This window comes from Garra rufa, chromosome 20, assembly GCF_049309525.1.
Source record: "Garra rufa chromosome 20, GarRuf1.0, whole genome shotgun sequence".
Classification (NCBI taxonomy): domain Eukaryota; kingdom Metazoa; phylum Chordata; class Actinopteri; order Cypriniformes; family Cyprinidae; genus Garra; species Garra rufa.
In genome coordinates, this window is record NC_133380.1 from 17061138 (window position 1) to 17074144 (window position 13007).

General features: G+C 36.2%; 2 protein-coding genes across 2 annotated transcripts in view; both read right to left on the bottom strand.

The window, feature by feature from the left end:
• Window positions 1-304: 304 nt before the first annotated feature.
• On the bottom strand, window positions 305-7307 carry cyld2 (cylindromatosis (turban tumor syndrome) 2). The gene is made up of 13 exons (XM_073825494.1): window positions 6885-7307; window positions 5798-5924; window positions 5312-5556; window positions 5061-5214; window positions 4842-4974; window positions 4651-4758; window positions 4433-4512; window positions 4246-4360; window positions 3172-3304; window positions 2732-2840; window positions 2498-2616; window positions 2172-2376; window positions 305-685 (listed from the first exon to the last, which is right to left on the bottom strand). Exons 1-13 carry the CDS (start codon window positions 7305-7307, stop codon window positions 513-515), a joined length of 2124 nt encoding a protein of 707 aa, XP_073681595.1. The 3' UTR covers window positions 305-512.
• Window positions 7308-11731: 4424 nt separating this feature from the next.
• tp53inp2a (tumor protein p53 inducible nuclear protein 2a) overlaps window positions 11732-13007 on the bottom strand; it is a 3801-nt gene continuing 2525 nt past the window's right edge. The window contains exons 3-4 of the mRNA XM_073826370.1: window positions 12293-12392; window positions 11732-12181 (exon numbers count right to left, since the gene is read on the bottom strand). Coding sequence (XP_073682471.1) covers window positions 11926-12181; window positions 12293-12392 — 356 coding nt within the window. The 3' untranslated portion in view covers window positions 11732-11925. The remainder of the gene's footprint in view (window positions 12182-12292; window positions 12393-13007) is intronic.

Here is a 13007-nt window from a genome sequence, read left to right on the forward strand (position 1 = left end):
TACTGTTCAAAAACTTTTGACTGATAGTGTATACAAATGGATGTATAATAGAAATATGACCAAAAGAGTGAAACAGCAGTAAGAGTTCAAACTCATAAATCAACTATGAAATAAATGAACATTTATCATTTAGACAGAAATTTGTACAGCATAATTTTTAATACAAATATAAACATTAAACAAATGTAATAATTTTTAATTACAAACAGAATATACTTATCAGTACAAATAAACTTAACTAAATAATCTAAACAATAAATCATTGAACCAAAAATCATACTAAACATACTAAACCATCAAAATAAATTAAATTATTGCTTGTGTATAAATGTCAATTTATGAGCCATTTTTTATACACAGTAAATACACTTGCATTAGAACTCATAGACAATTTGATAAAGAACAGATTGTCTAAGCAAAACATCAGTGTAACTCGTGTCAACTCTGATGACGCAATGGCACGAGATACGGTAAGGACACGTCAATCCGAAACATATCACAAATGTCTCTGCTCACTCTGTTCTCTGATACAAACACATGTATGAATCACACAGCAGTCTGCGCACCAACTCACTGCACTGACTCACATCTGCTGTGGACATCCCCTCTTCAGATTGTGAAAGGAAGTCTCCAACCTCAGGACAGGACCTGACCACAGGAACATTGTAGCCATTGTTATCATCACCTAAGGAAAAAAAAACACCCACTTAAGTGATAAACGGCATTTTATCTGGTTATAGAATCAATGGAGGAATTAAAAAAGGTGTGTGCGAGTTGCATAAATATATACAGTCAAGCCCGAAATTATTCATACCCCTGGCAAATTCTGACTTAAAGTTACTTTTATTCAACCAGAATTGTTTTTGTTTTGTTTTTTGACCAGAAATGACACAGGCTTCTCCAAAAAGATAATAAGATGATGTACAGGAGGCATCATTGTGGAAAAAAAATATTTTTTTAGCTTTTATTTACATTTGAACAAAAAGTGGCATGTCCAAAATTATTCATACCCTTTGCAAACTGTCACAGTATATGGGAAAATCCAAAGTTCTATACCATTCCAAATAGTCCAAGCTGTTCTAAAGCATCCTAATTACCCTGATTCATTGGGCACAGGTGTTTTAATCAGTTCAACAGGTGAAAAACAGAAGCTCTCTGCTGTTGGTTTGTGGACAGTCATGGCTCACTGAGGACCTGCGGCTGTGCATTATGGCTGCTCACAAGTCAGGAAAGGGCTATAAGACCATATCTAAATGTTCTGAAGTTCCAGTGGCTACAGTGCAAAGTATTATTAAAAAAATACAAGATGTTCCGCACTGTGAAAAATCTCAGAGGACATGGTCGGAAACTAAAAGTGACACCTGTGCTGGCCAGGAGGATAGTGAGAGAGGGAAAAAAAGAATCACCACCAAGGCCATCCTGATGAATCTGTTTTATGGTCAGATGAAACAAAAATTGAACTGTTTGGCCACAATGATGTAGCCTTCATTTGGTGTAAAAAAGGAGAAGCCTTCAACCCTAAGAACACCATCCCCACTGTCAAACATTGTTGTGGGAACCTAATGTTTTGGGGGTGTTTTTAAGCTGGTGGACCAGGGAACCTAATCACAGTAAACGGCACCATGAAAAAGGAGCAATACATCAAAATTCTCAACAACAACATCAGGCAGTCTGCAGAGAAACTTGGCCTTGGGCACCAGTTGACATTTCAGCACGACAACGACTTAAAACACACAGCAAAAGTGGTGAAGAAATGGTTAGCAGACAAAAACATTAACGTTTTGCAGTGGCCCAGCCAGAGTCCTGACTTAAATCCAATTGAGAATCTGTGGAGGGAGCTAAAGATCAGGGTGATGGCAAGGAGACCCTTCAACCTGAAAGAGTTGGAACTCATCGCTAAAGATGAATGGGCAAAAATACCAGTGGAGACATGCAAAAAGCTGGTCAGCAATTATAGGAAGCGTTTGATTGCTGTAATAGCCAATAAAGGCTTTTCTATTGATTATTGAGAAGGGTATGAATAATTTTGGACATGGCACTTTTTGTTCAAATGTAAATAAAAGATGAGTAATAATTTTTTCCACAATGATGCCTCTTGTACATCATCTTATTATCCAGGGGTATGAATACTTTCGGGCTTGACTGTATATTACATTTAACATTTGACATACCACATCGGTCAGCCATGCTGTCAAAGAAGATCCAGGACCGTGGGTTAGGCCCATATTTGACAAAAGATACATAATGGCTGGTGTTTATACAGAGGACTGCAAACAGTTGCATCTGGTGCCTCTGTACAGGTGCATCTTCTGGAAAATGATCTGGAACTGTAAGTTTGTGAGTAGTGTGTTCCTTTCGGGAGGGATGAGTGTGAACCTATAGAAAAGAGTAAACATATTTATTGAATGCATTGGGTTTAATAAAACACATTTAAAGAACTGTAAGAACTGTAGAAATACAAAGTACATCAATAAGATTTTTGTATTCTGTGCACTACCTGTGTGTTGCAGGTGGAGCAATACTGCTTAATTTTGCCTGGTTGGAGCTTATGGTCCATCAGGCACTGGACACACTCATATTCAGCAAGATGACCACACAGAAAACATTCCCGAGGAGCTGCCAGAGAAAACAGGAGAAGAGATATTGCATCTGAAACTGTCCAATATCTGCTTCCACAAAACAAATGTTATCAGGAACAGATTTCATTTAGAAATATGCTTGTTAGACTCACAACAATGCAAGATGTCTGAGATGTCCAGCTCTGTTGAGGGAATGATTTTAGGGAACATCTTGAACTTCTTTCCAAACCGTGGCATCTGAACTATAAGGCAAGACGGAATCTAAAATAAAAGAGGTTTTATTAATGTTTGTAATGTATCTACTAGGTAGGAAACTATGTGGTATGTAGTATAAATATAATAAAAAATAAGAATATGTGTCCGGCTTTACAAAACAGCTGATTTTGCTGCTTGATATTGCAAATTGGTGCGTCATATTATTTTAATGTATTATCTTAATTATGATTAACTGGTTTGAAGTGCAAACAGTTTTTCCATTTACTGCATGTTGTTATTTTTCTCATCATTTCCATATAGCGGCTAATGAACCGGAAGCCTTATCCATAGGCTTACTTCCGCGTTAAAGAATAAGGTGGATAAGAAATGAACAAACCTCTTCCAACTTTAGATCGCTTGATATGAAAGACATCTCAAGCAGCTGTTGAACCGAAGGCACAGCTCGCACCTGGTTCTTCTCTACAATGATCTGATGAGTATAGGCGTCCTGTGGCAAGTCTCCATGTGACCTAAAAAAAGCACATGCAGGTGTTAAGATATTCAGTTTAAGCTTGTTTTAAGTATATTATGTATACCAAGGCTGCATTTGTTTTAAACTAAAATATAGTAAAATGATAAAAGTAATATTGTGAAATATTATTGGCTTGAGAAAGCCAACCTACTGATCTGCTATTTAAGCTTCTTATTATTCTTCTTAGACTAAAATTTCTGAACGCTACTCCTCCTAGAGCTGATTGAGTGTGCTATATATTTTCAGACTGATCCAACTTATGGTTTTCATAAAACTGAAGATTAAAAATCATAAAAATCCCATAGACTCACACTGACGGAATGCTCAAATGAGCCAAGACTATTCAAACTCCATTCAAAATCTATTCATCTATTCAAAATCTGCATTATTCATGCTATTCATGTTGTCAATATGTTAAACCATGCTAGAAATGTAATAAATCATGTTAAAACCTGATAGTAGTGTGCTAAATTATTCTAAAACATGCTAGCAGTAAGTTTAAACATGCTTGCAACATTCTAACATTATGATAATCATGCTAATCATTCTAGCAACCTGCTAACCATGCCAGAAACATGCTAACAATGTGTTTATCATGCTAGAAACATGTCAGCAACATGCTAACTGTACCAGAAACATATTAGCAACATGCTACCTAGATCTATCTAAACTTTCAAACGGTTTCAAACTACAGGTCTATGCTTTCTTAAGCCAATCTCAAAGTTTATCTTGACAAACTTTTCTATCTTGTTACTATCTAAAATACCATTTTTTATTTGAATATGTATTAAAATGCTATTTAATCCTGTCATAACAAAGCTGAATTTTCAGCCGCCATTACTCCAGTCTTCAGTGTCACATGATCCTTCAGAAATCATTCTAATATGTTGATTTGGTGTTTCTTATTATTCTAAGTTATAATATAATATTGAAACAAACCTGATTTTGAGCAATGGCTCCATGTGTAAAACATGCTTTAGTAGAAGGGTGATGAACTCCTCTGGATCTGAAGGAAATAGCAGTAAAAATATTTTAGAGATCAGGTTTACATTAGCTCTAAGCCATAGATTAAAAACGTGCAGCTCTACATCAAACAAGCGAATGGCTGCTATGGGATAGTCAATACCTTTCTCCTCTGTAGCAAAAGATTTGCAGCCCAGCTGTTTACGAAACTTCATCACACTCTCTGCTGGAACAAATCCTGATCTGTAGAGAAAGACAGAGGTCGTATGAGATGAACTGTGAGTACCCTGATGACTATTAACACACATACCCATATGAAGCGTGTTTGTTCAAGCTCAACAGCTTGGTTACGTGACTTTTGTATGTATTAAGAGGCTTTACCTGCGTAAATGGTTCACAATGTCCCGTCTCAAAATGTGTGAAATGCCTTCCTCGCTATCTGCTGATCTGTTAAACATTCTGTTGAAAGCTATGGATGACGTGAAGAGACTGTAAAAGCAGAGAAAAAAAGTCCATCAATACACATTAAAAGACAGAAACATGAAATAACATGCGTTTCTTGAGATGTTTACCTAAAGAGAGTGGCATCTAGATAGCAAGAGTTAAAGTGACCTTGGATTCCCCTCATTCTGCCAACCAGATGAGACATAACGTCTTGCTCAGGAACAGGCGGAACATCTTCATTTAAATCTTCCAGGAGTGTGACTACAATAATAAAAAACAATCTTCAGGTCTTTAACTTTCAGAAAGTTTCTAAGTGGAGAACATTAATGCAGACCGAAAGGTCTCACCTGAGGGAGGTTCAAGTGGTTTTGGGATCTCATGCAGAAATCTGCTGTCTGGTTTGCAGTTGTTCAGTGGCACAAACAAGGCTTTGTTTCCTTCGCAGGTGAAATACCGCTTTGTACCAAATTTCCCATCTGAGCAAGTCGTCGCCTCATTATCCTGAAACGATTTGGGCAATATTTTTATTATTCACAAGCACAAAACACCACATAATTAACACATGCTGTGTACTAAGAGAAAAAAGGCAGATGCTTACCAGCTCAAGTCCTGCCCAGCAATTTTTCTTTCCTTCTGGAACTCCAATCCATCTGATCACACCATATACAGTCAGTCCATTCAAAGATATGACCTCTGCCATGGACCCCACCTCCAAAGAATAATGGGACAAAGCCTGAATGGAGTCGGACCCATTTGTGTTTAATAAGATGCTTTCTTTTTTCGCAATGCGTGATTTGAGAGCTGGCATGGAATTGATACGAGACACTGTTTTCCTTTTTAAACCTAAAAAAGTAAACATATAAATCATATTATTGCACTTAATTGCACAAATCATATGAATTACCCTTTTCAATCTTGGTATGAAGTATGCTAGATGCTATGGATTGTTCAAGCTTTGAGTTTTTCCAGTTTAAGATAACAATCTTTTCCGCAGTCTAGTCTCTTTTAATCTACAATAATACCCTGATCCAGTATCCTGGAGACTTCAAATATGTTTTAAGGGCTATAAAGATGATTAACTGACCCAAATCAATGCCGTCTCTCAGCGGTTGCCTGGTGTTTAAATGCGATGGAGCCACCTGGACAATGTCAGCTGCGCTGAAGATGCGAAGAGGGATAGTCTTCTTCGACAAAATATCATGCTCAGTGTCCTGTGAAAAAAATCAACAGCTTGTTAAGGGATCAAGTGGAATCTTTACATCATTAAAATGATTATTTTCTGACTGTGCGGTCAAGAGGTTGACACTTATGCCACAGTTCAAAAGTGCATGTTTAGATTATGTAAGAGAACAGATTCATATCATGTTGATTCAGATTTTAGAGGAACCAAGGACATTGTAACATTTCCTCTATATAAAATCGCATGTGATATATCCTCGTTTTTTTCCACGTAAGATTAATTTTTTTATGTTTTGCTGCTTGATATTGCAAATTGGTTTGTCTTGCCATATTATTGTAATGTATTATCTTAATTATGAACACACTGGTTTGTAGTGCAAACAGTTTTACCGTTTGCTGCAGGTTATTCTTCTCGTTATTTCCATATAGCGGTTAACAAACCAGAAGTCTCACCCATAAACTTCCCTGATAGCACATGTACATCTCGGAGACGTCTATTTGATGTCTGCATTTACATCTGCAAGATGTATTATTTACATAGTTTGCTCATCTGCAATACGTCTATTGGATGTTTCCTATCAGATGTCAAATAGACATCTATTAGATGTCCTTAAGAAGTTTAGAATTTAGAACGCATGTAAAACTGACATCTTACAGTTGTCTGCTAGATGTTTGTACACAGCAGATGCTTTCCAGATCAAGAGATCTTTAACAGACATACCTGTGCTAACTGGGTTACTGATTTGTGAATGATTTATATATACATAATAATTAAATATATTTTTGTGTTCAGCAGAAGAAAGAAATAAACAGCTTTGGAACTTGAGGGTGCACAAATGATAGATTTTTTTTTTAAATGTATTATATATTCTATCTAATAACATGTACAAAAAAAAATAAAAGACTTAAATAGTCTAATTCAATATTTTATCACATTGATTTGCATTAATAAATGAAAAAAAAAATCATCAGAAGAAGATGCTTTTCCTCACCACTAACTCAAGCTCGAATCCCAGCATCTGCAAGACTCCTGGTTTGTCTTTCTTGCCTATCTGAATCAGATTTTTCACCAGGCATGATTTAAAGTCCTTTTTGTGTTTGATTACTACAAGATCATCCTGAGCAAGAGCACAGATTGCATTGAAGAGCTGGACGTTGCACAGGAGCTCCAGTCGCCTGCTGGCAGGAGAAACGTACAGAAGTAGTTGAGCTTGATGGCGTGTGAGTGGGTATGTGTCCTGCTTCTTCACCGTGCCACTGCTCCTGGCACTGCCGCCTCCTCCATAAACCATTCCTACGAGAGCTCCCTCTGCTGTCTCCGCATCCCCGCGGCCAACTGTCCCGCGAGATAAGCCCTTCTTACTTCTCCTCACTACAATAAAGTAGGGATCCTGTTGTTCCTCGTTCAGTTCCATGTTGAAGAATGAGTGTTTGCTCCACAGCAGTCGCCTCATAAACACAGGAGTCGGTTATCTACTAATCAGTCGTGTCATTTCAACATTCCATTGTTGACATGTTACAGAATCATATGACCTGAAGATGTCCATCTGTGTACATTAATTGTATTGATTTATACATTTGCATTTATCTATAAGACTATTATAGACGATTATTTAATGACCAATACATCTTATATTTTACATTACGAGCCTTTCAATGTAGTAAATCGATTAATACTGAATGTTTAACCTCAATTTTGGGGAAGCTAAAGTCTTTTTGGTATCTTTTTTGAGACTTGTAAAGCCTAAACACGCTGTTTAAGTAGGTAACCCAGCCAGTAAATATTCACTAAAGCTAAAAACATGTTTTGAGCAGCCTCACGTGTTGTTGACAGTCGCTATTTAACATATTCAAAAGTCTGCACTGTTAGTTCCTTATGTGCATGCTTTTGTATGCACATCATGTACTTCCATTAAAAGCACCTGACCTCGAATGTCTGAGTGTCTGAACTCTTCAACTTGATGAACTTGTTTTGTAACTTGTTCTTTTCATTGTCACATACTTTGTTGAAATATTAGTCTTCGTAAAGGGTAAGATGTCAGGTGCAGCTCAGTATGCAAGGAAATATGAAATGGGAATTAAAAGTGAATGCCACTATCCATGCTTCCATATGCAGCTGAGGACAAAAGTTTACATACACCCTGCAGTATCTGCAAAATGTGAATTATTTGACCAAAATAAGAAGGATCATACAAAATGCATGTTATTTTTTTTATTTAGTACTAACCTAAATAAGATATTTCACATAAAAGACATTTACATAAAGTCTAAAGTATAAAATAATAGTTGATTTTATAAAAAAGGACCCTGTTCAAAAGTTTACACACTGTAAAAAACAATTTGTTGAGTGAACTTAAAATAATTTGTTACCTTGCTGCCTTAAAATTTTAAGTTTAGTCAACTTGAAATGTGAAGTTGTACTAAGTGACAACTTAAAATTTTAAGTTGAATCAATTCAAATATCTTAAGGCAGCTGGGTAACTTACCCAGCTTTAAGTTTAACAAATAATTTTTTTAAGTCAACTCAAATATCTAAGTTGTCACTTAGTACAACTTAACATTTCAAGTTGACTAAACCTATTTGAGTTCACTGAACTTAAAATTTTAAGGTAGCAGGGTAACAAATTATTTTAAGTTGTTTTTTACAGTGCATACAACACTTGATTTTTAATACTGTGTTGTTACCTAAATGATCCACAGCTGTCTTTTTTTTGTTTTGTTTTTGTTTAGTGATAGTTGTTCATTAGTCCCTTGTTTGTCCTGAAGAGTTAAACTGCCCTGTTCTTCAGAAAAATCCTTCAGGTCCCACAAATTCTGTTTTTTTTTTTTCAGCATTTTAGTGTATTTGAACCCTTTGCAACAATGACTGTATGATTTTGAGATCCATCTTTTCACACTGAGGACAACTGAGGGACTCATATGCAACGATTACAGACGGTTCAAACACTCACTTGTGCTCCCAAAGGAAAAACTATGCATTAAGAGCGAGGGGTGTAAACTTTTGAACAGAATGAAGATGTGTACATTCATTTAGTGCTGCCTTTCAGAAGCTACAGAAGATACTTCCGAGAAGGCAAAATAAGTTAAATTTACCCTAATCCTCAAAATCTTAATGCATTGCATTCCTTCTGGAGCATCAGTGAGCATTTGAACCTTCTGTAATAACTGCATATGAGTCCCTCAGTTGTCCACAGTGTGAAAAGATGGATCTCAAAATCATACAGTCTTTGTTAAAAAGGGTTCAAATACACAGAAATGCTGAAAAATCAAAGAATTTGTGGGACCTGAAGGACTTTTCTGAAGAACAGCAGGCAGTTGAACAGTTCAGGACAAACAAGGAACTCATGAACAACTATCACTTAACAAAACAAAAAAACACACACACAGTTGTGGATCATTCAGGTAACGACACAGTAAGTAAACTTTTGAAATTATTTTCTCTTTTGGACTACATCGTTTATGTGAACTATCTTATTCAGGTCTGTACTAAATAAAAATGTATGTAAACTTTTGACCTCAACTGTAAATATTATCTGACTGTGGTTATGTAAAACACTGCAAGTTACAGTTCTACAGACCACATCTTTTTATAAATTGATAATTCTGCCTCTATAAACATAGAAACAGGTCCCAGTGTGAACTATGAGTTAAACCTTAAGTCATGCATTTCATCTGCACCTGCTTCTTGCTGTGCCAGATAAAACTGCAGGGAACATTTGCATAAATAACTATGGACGCCACATGGCATAGTTGAAATTTATCTTGCTGCTCATCAGATCAGGTGATGTCTAAGTATGAAAGCATGTTAAAGGTGTTCACTAGATTTGCATGATAGCATGTCCTATAAGATCTGTTGACAGATTTTTTTACGTAACCGTCAAAGTTGAACAGATAACCCTTTACATTACTAATTCGAACTTGCAATTTATTAGTATAGGATCGCCATTATGAAACATTTAGTAGCATGTGATTCTGTTGACATAACATAACAAAACTAGTTTTATGCAGATGGAAACAAATTCCCAGCTTCACATGGGTTGTGTATATTGTTGCAACAGCATCTTGGTCTGTTACACATTTGATTATGTCTTGGACACACTCAAATGACCTGTTCACATGACAGCACCTGCATTCTGTGAACCTGTGATGTTTATGCTGCAGGGCTATGATAGAGGACGATGAACTGCATTCTCTCTGCTCTAATTAAAAATCAGCTGAGAAGAACAAGAAAAAGAACTTGAAGGGATAGTTCACCCAAAATGAAAATTCTGTCATTAATTACTCACCCTCATGTTGTTCCGAACCCATAAGATCTTCATTCATCTTCGGAACACAAATTAAGATATTTTTGATGAAATCCAATGGCTTTCTGACCCTGCAAAGACAGCAATGGTACTACCATGTTCAAGGCCCAAGGTGGTAAGGACACTGATAAAATAGTCCATGTGACATCAGTGGTTCAACTGTAATGTTATGAAGCTACTAGCATACTTTTTCTGTGTAAAGAAAGCAAAAACAATGACTTTATTCAACAATTTCTTTCTTTCAGTCTTGAGGAAGTCAGGAGTCATGTGGAAAACCTGACAAAGATCAACAAATAGTCAAAGCACTTTTCCTTTAGCACAAATTCTTGCAATTTACAGAAGGAATCAGCGAAAGAATGTGACATTTTCTAAGCCAGGGATTACATTTTTGGTAAGTTTTACTATAGGCCTATATACCATTTTATTTTTAACGTAATAGCGGCCATGATAACTTAAATAGCTTCCGGTGTGATTCGTGTCAAGTTATTTTACCAGTACAAAAATAGTCCATTCTGCTGCTTGATATTGTAAACTGATATTTGTTATCATATTGTTTTAATACATAGACACACTGGTTTCCAACACAAATAGTTTTACCGTTTACTGAACTTTGTTATTCCTCTAGTTATTTCCTTATAGCGACTAATGAATCGGAAGTCTCGCTCTCGCACATTTAAAGAAAATAGCTTACTTCCGCGTTGCAAAGTGAAAGTGGATAATGCTGAACGAAAAAGTTATACTATAACTGTATCTTCTGAAGCACATAACATTATAAATGCTATTTTACAATATTGTTCAGCTGATAAAAACTTTCAGTTGATTAAAACCCCACGAAGCAGTTATCATTTAACAATGATACCACTGGAAGACAGTCAGGCCTCACAGATTTGACTTTCGTCCATTGTATGGACAGTTGGACCACAGAAAAGAAGACAAGGGCTACTTTCGTGACTAGACCTCACTAGGTGAACCCAGACTCCCCTTGGTGGTTTTAATGGTGCACTGCATGACAATGACATGCTTTCTGCACAAACTTAAAGGAACAGTTCACCCAAAAATCCTGTCATTATTTACTCTCACCCTGTATACGTTTATTTCTTCAGTTGAACACAAATGAAGCTACTTTGAAAAAGAAATAAGTGGATGGTCCCCTTTGACTTCCATAGTTTTTTTTTCTCAACACTATGGAAGTCACTAGGGACAATCAACTGGTTTGGTTACCCATACTCTTCAAAATATCTTCTTTTATGTTCAACAGAAAAAAGAAACTCATACAGGTTTGGAATAACTTGAAGGTGAGTAAATGATGACAGAATTTTCCCTTTAAAATGCCCATACTAGGTTAAACAGCCCAGTTTATTATAAATAAATGACAGTCAGGATAGGAAATATCTGTCTTAATGTGTTAACCCATCTGAAATTATTCTAGATATTGATTTCACTACATGAAATATCAAACTAAAACCAATTCAGCACAGTTTCTAAATTAGCTTAATGTTACAATGAAAGAAAACAGTAGAATTCAAAAGTTTTATTTTATTGCTGCATGACAGTCTAGTACACCAGTACTTTCTAATGGCCAACATCATTTTAGCTGCCAGTGGATTTATTACACACTAAACTGTAAACAAAAAAAAGCTTTAGGCATGTTCATATCAATCTTTTATTTTGAACCAAGGTACTTGCATGTTTGTTGTTCGCTTGCGTGCTTGCATTCTCTTTCTGCATTTTAGTAACTGAAGTTGCGACGACTAGGCTGCTGGAGGATCACGCGATGTATGCGAGAGTAGTGTTGAGGAAGACGTTGACGAGTGTGGTTCTGCCGCTGAATGCAGTTGCGGCTGAGATTGTGGCGGTTGGACCGAGCCTGAGCCCGCTGTATCCGGCCCACCTGTGTCACTTTGACCAGAGCACCAGCCTGAGAGACCAAGCGCTGAGATACTCGAACACTGCTTCGAGCAACAGGGACTTCTGGATCTTCGATGCTTTAGAAAGAAAACAAAACACCATTACTGTCAGTGTCAATGTTGTTGCAACCTCTCAGTAGGAATAAAGTGATACTGACTGCGATCTCTGAGCAGATGTATTGATTTTACCTTGAATCACTGACCAAGCTGGCAGCACATTTCTCAGTGCTTGACAGATTTCCTATTAACTTGACCTGCACCTCACTGGGCTCAGAGGATGTCTCTCCATCTATAGAAAAGAATAAAATAGTATACCATGGAAAGCTGTACTTTAAAAGACACCTACAGTTGAAGTCAAAAGTTTACATACACCTTGCAGAATCTGCAAAATGTGAATTATTTTACCAAAATAAGAGGGATCATACCAAAATGCATGTTTTGTTTTTCATTTAGAAAATATATTTTACATTAATAACATTTATATAGTCCGCAATAATAGTTAAATTTATAAAAATGACCCTGTTCAAAAGTTTACATACACTTGATTCTTAATACTGTTCGTTTTTTCCTTCTGGAGTCCTCAGTTGTCCTCAGTGTGAAAAAATGGATCTCAAAATAATACAATCATTGTTGGAAAGGGAAAAAAATCATTATTTTCTCTGTATACTATACGTAAATATCTTTTATGTGAAATGTCTTATTCAGATCAGTACTAAGTAAAAGTCTTTTTAGTGTAATCCTAAAAAAGTTTGTGGTACAGTGGCATATTTGCTGTGAAATCTCTAATGATTTATATAAACTAAACATAATTTTTACACTACCATTCAAATATTTTAGAAGAGCAAGTTTTTTAAAGGAGCCTCTTCTGCTCACAGAGCCTGCATTTATTTGATCTAAAGTACAG

Coding starts and splice junctions, on each gene's coding strand:
- cyld2 (XM_073825494.1), bottom strand. CDS start 7,307: ATGGAACTGAACGAGGAACAACAGGATCCCTACTTTATTGTAGTGAGG. Junction 4,975..5,060: donor ACCACTTGAACCTCCCTCAG/GTGAGACCTTTC, acceptor TTATTATTGTAG/TCACACTCCTGGAAGATTTA. Junction 4,361..4,432: donor TTTTGCTACAGAGGAGAAAG/GTATTGACTATC, acceptor TATGGCTTAGAG/CTAATGTAAACCTGATCTCT.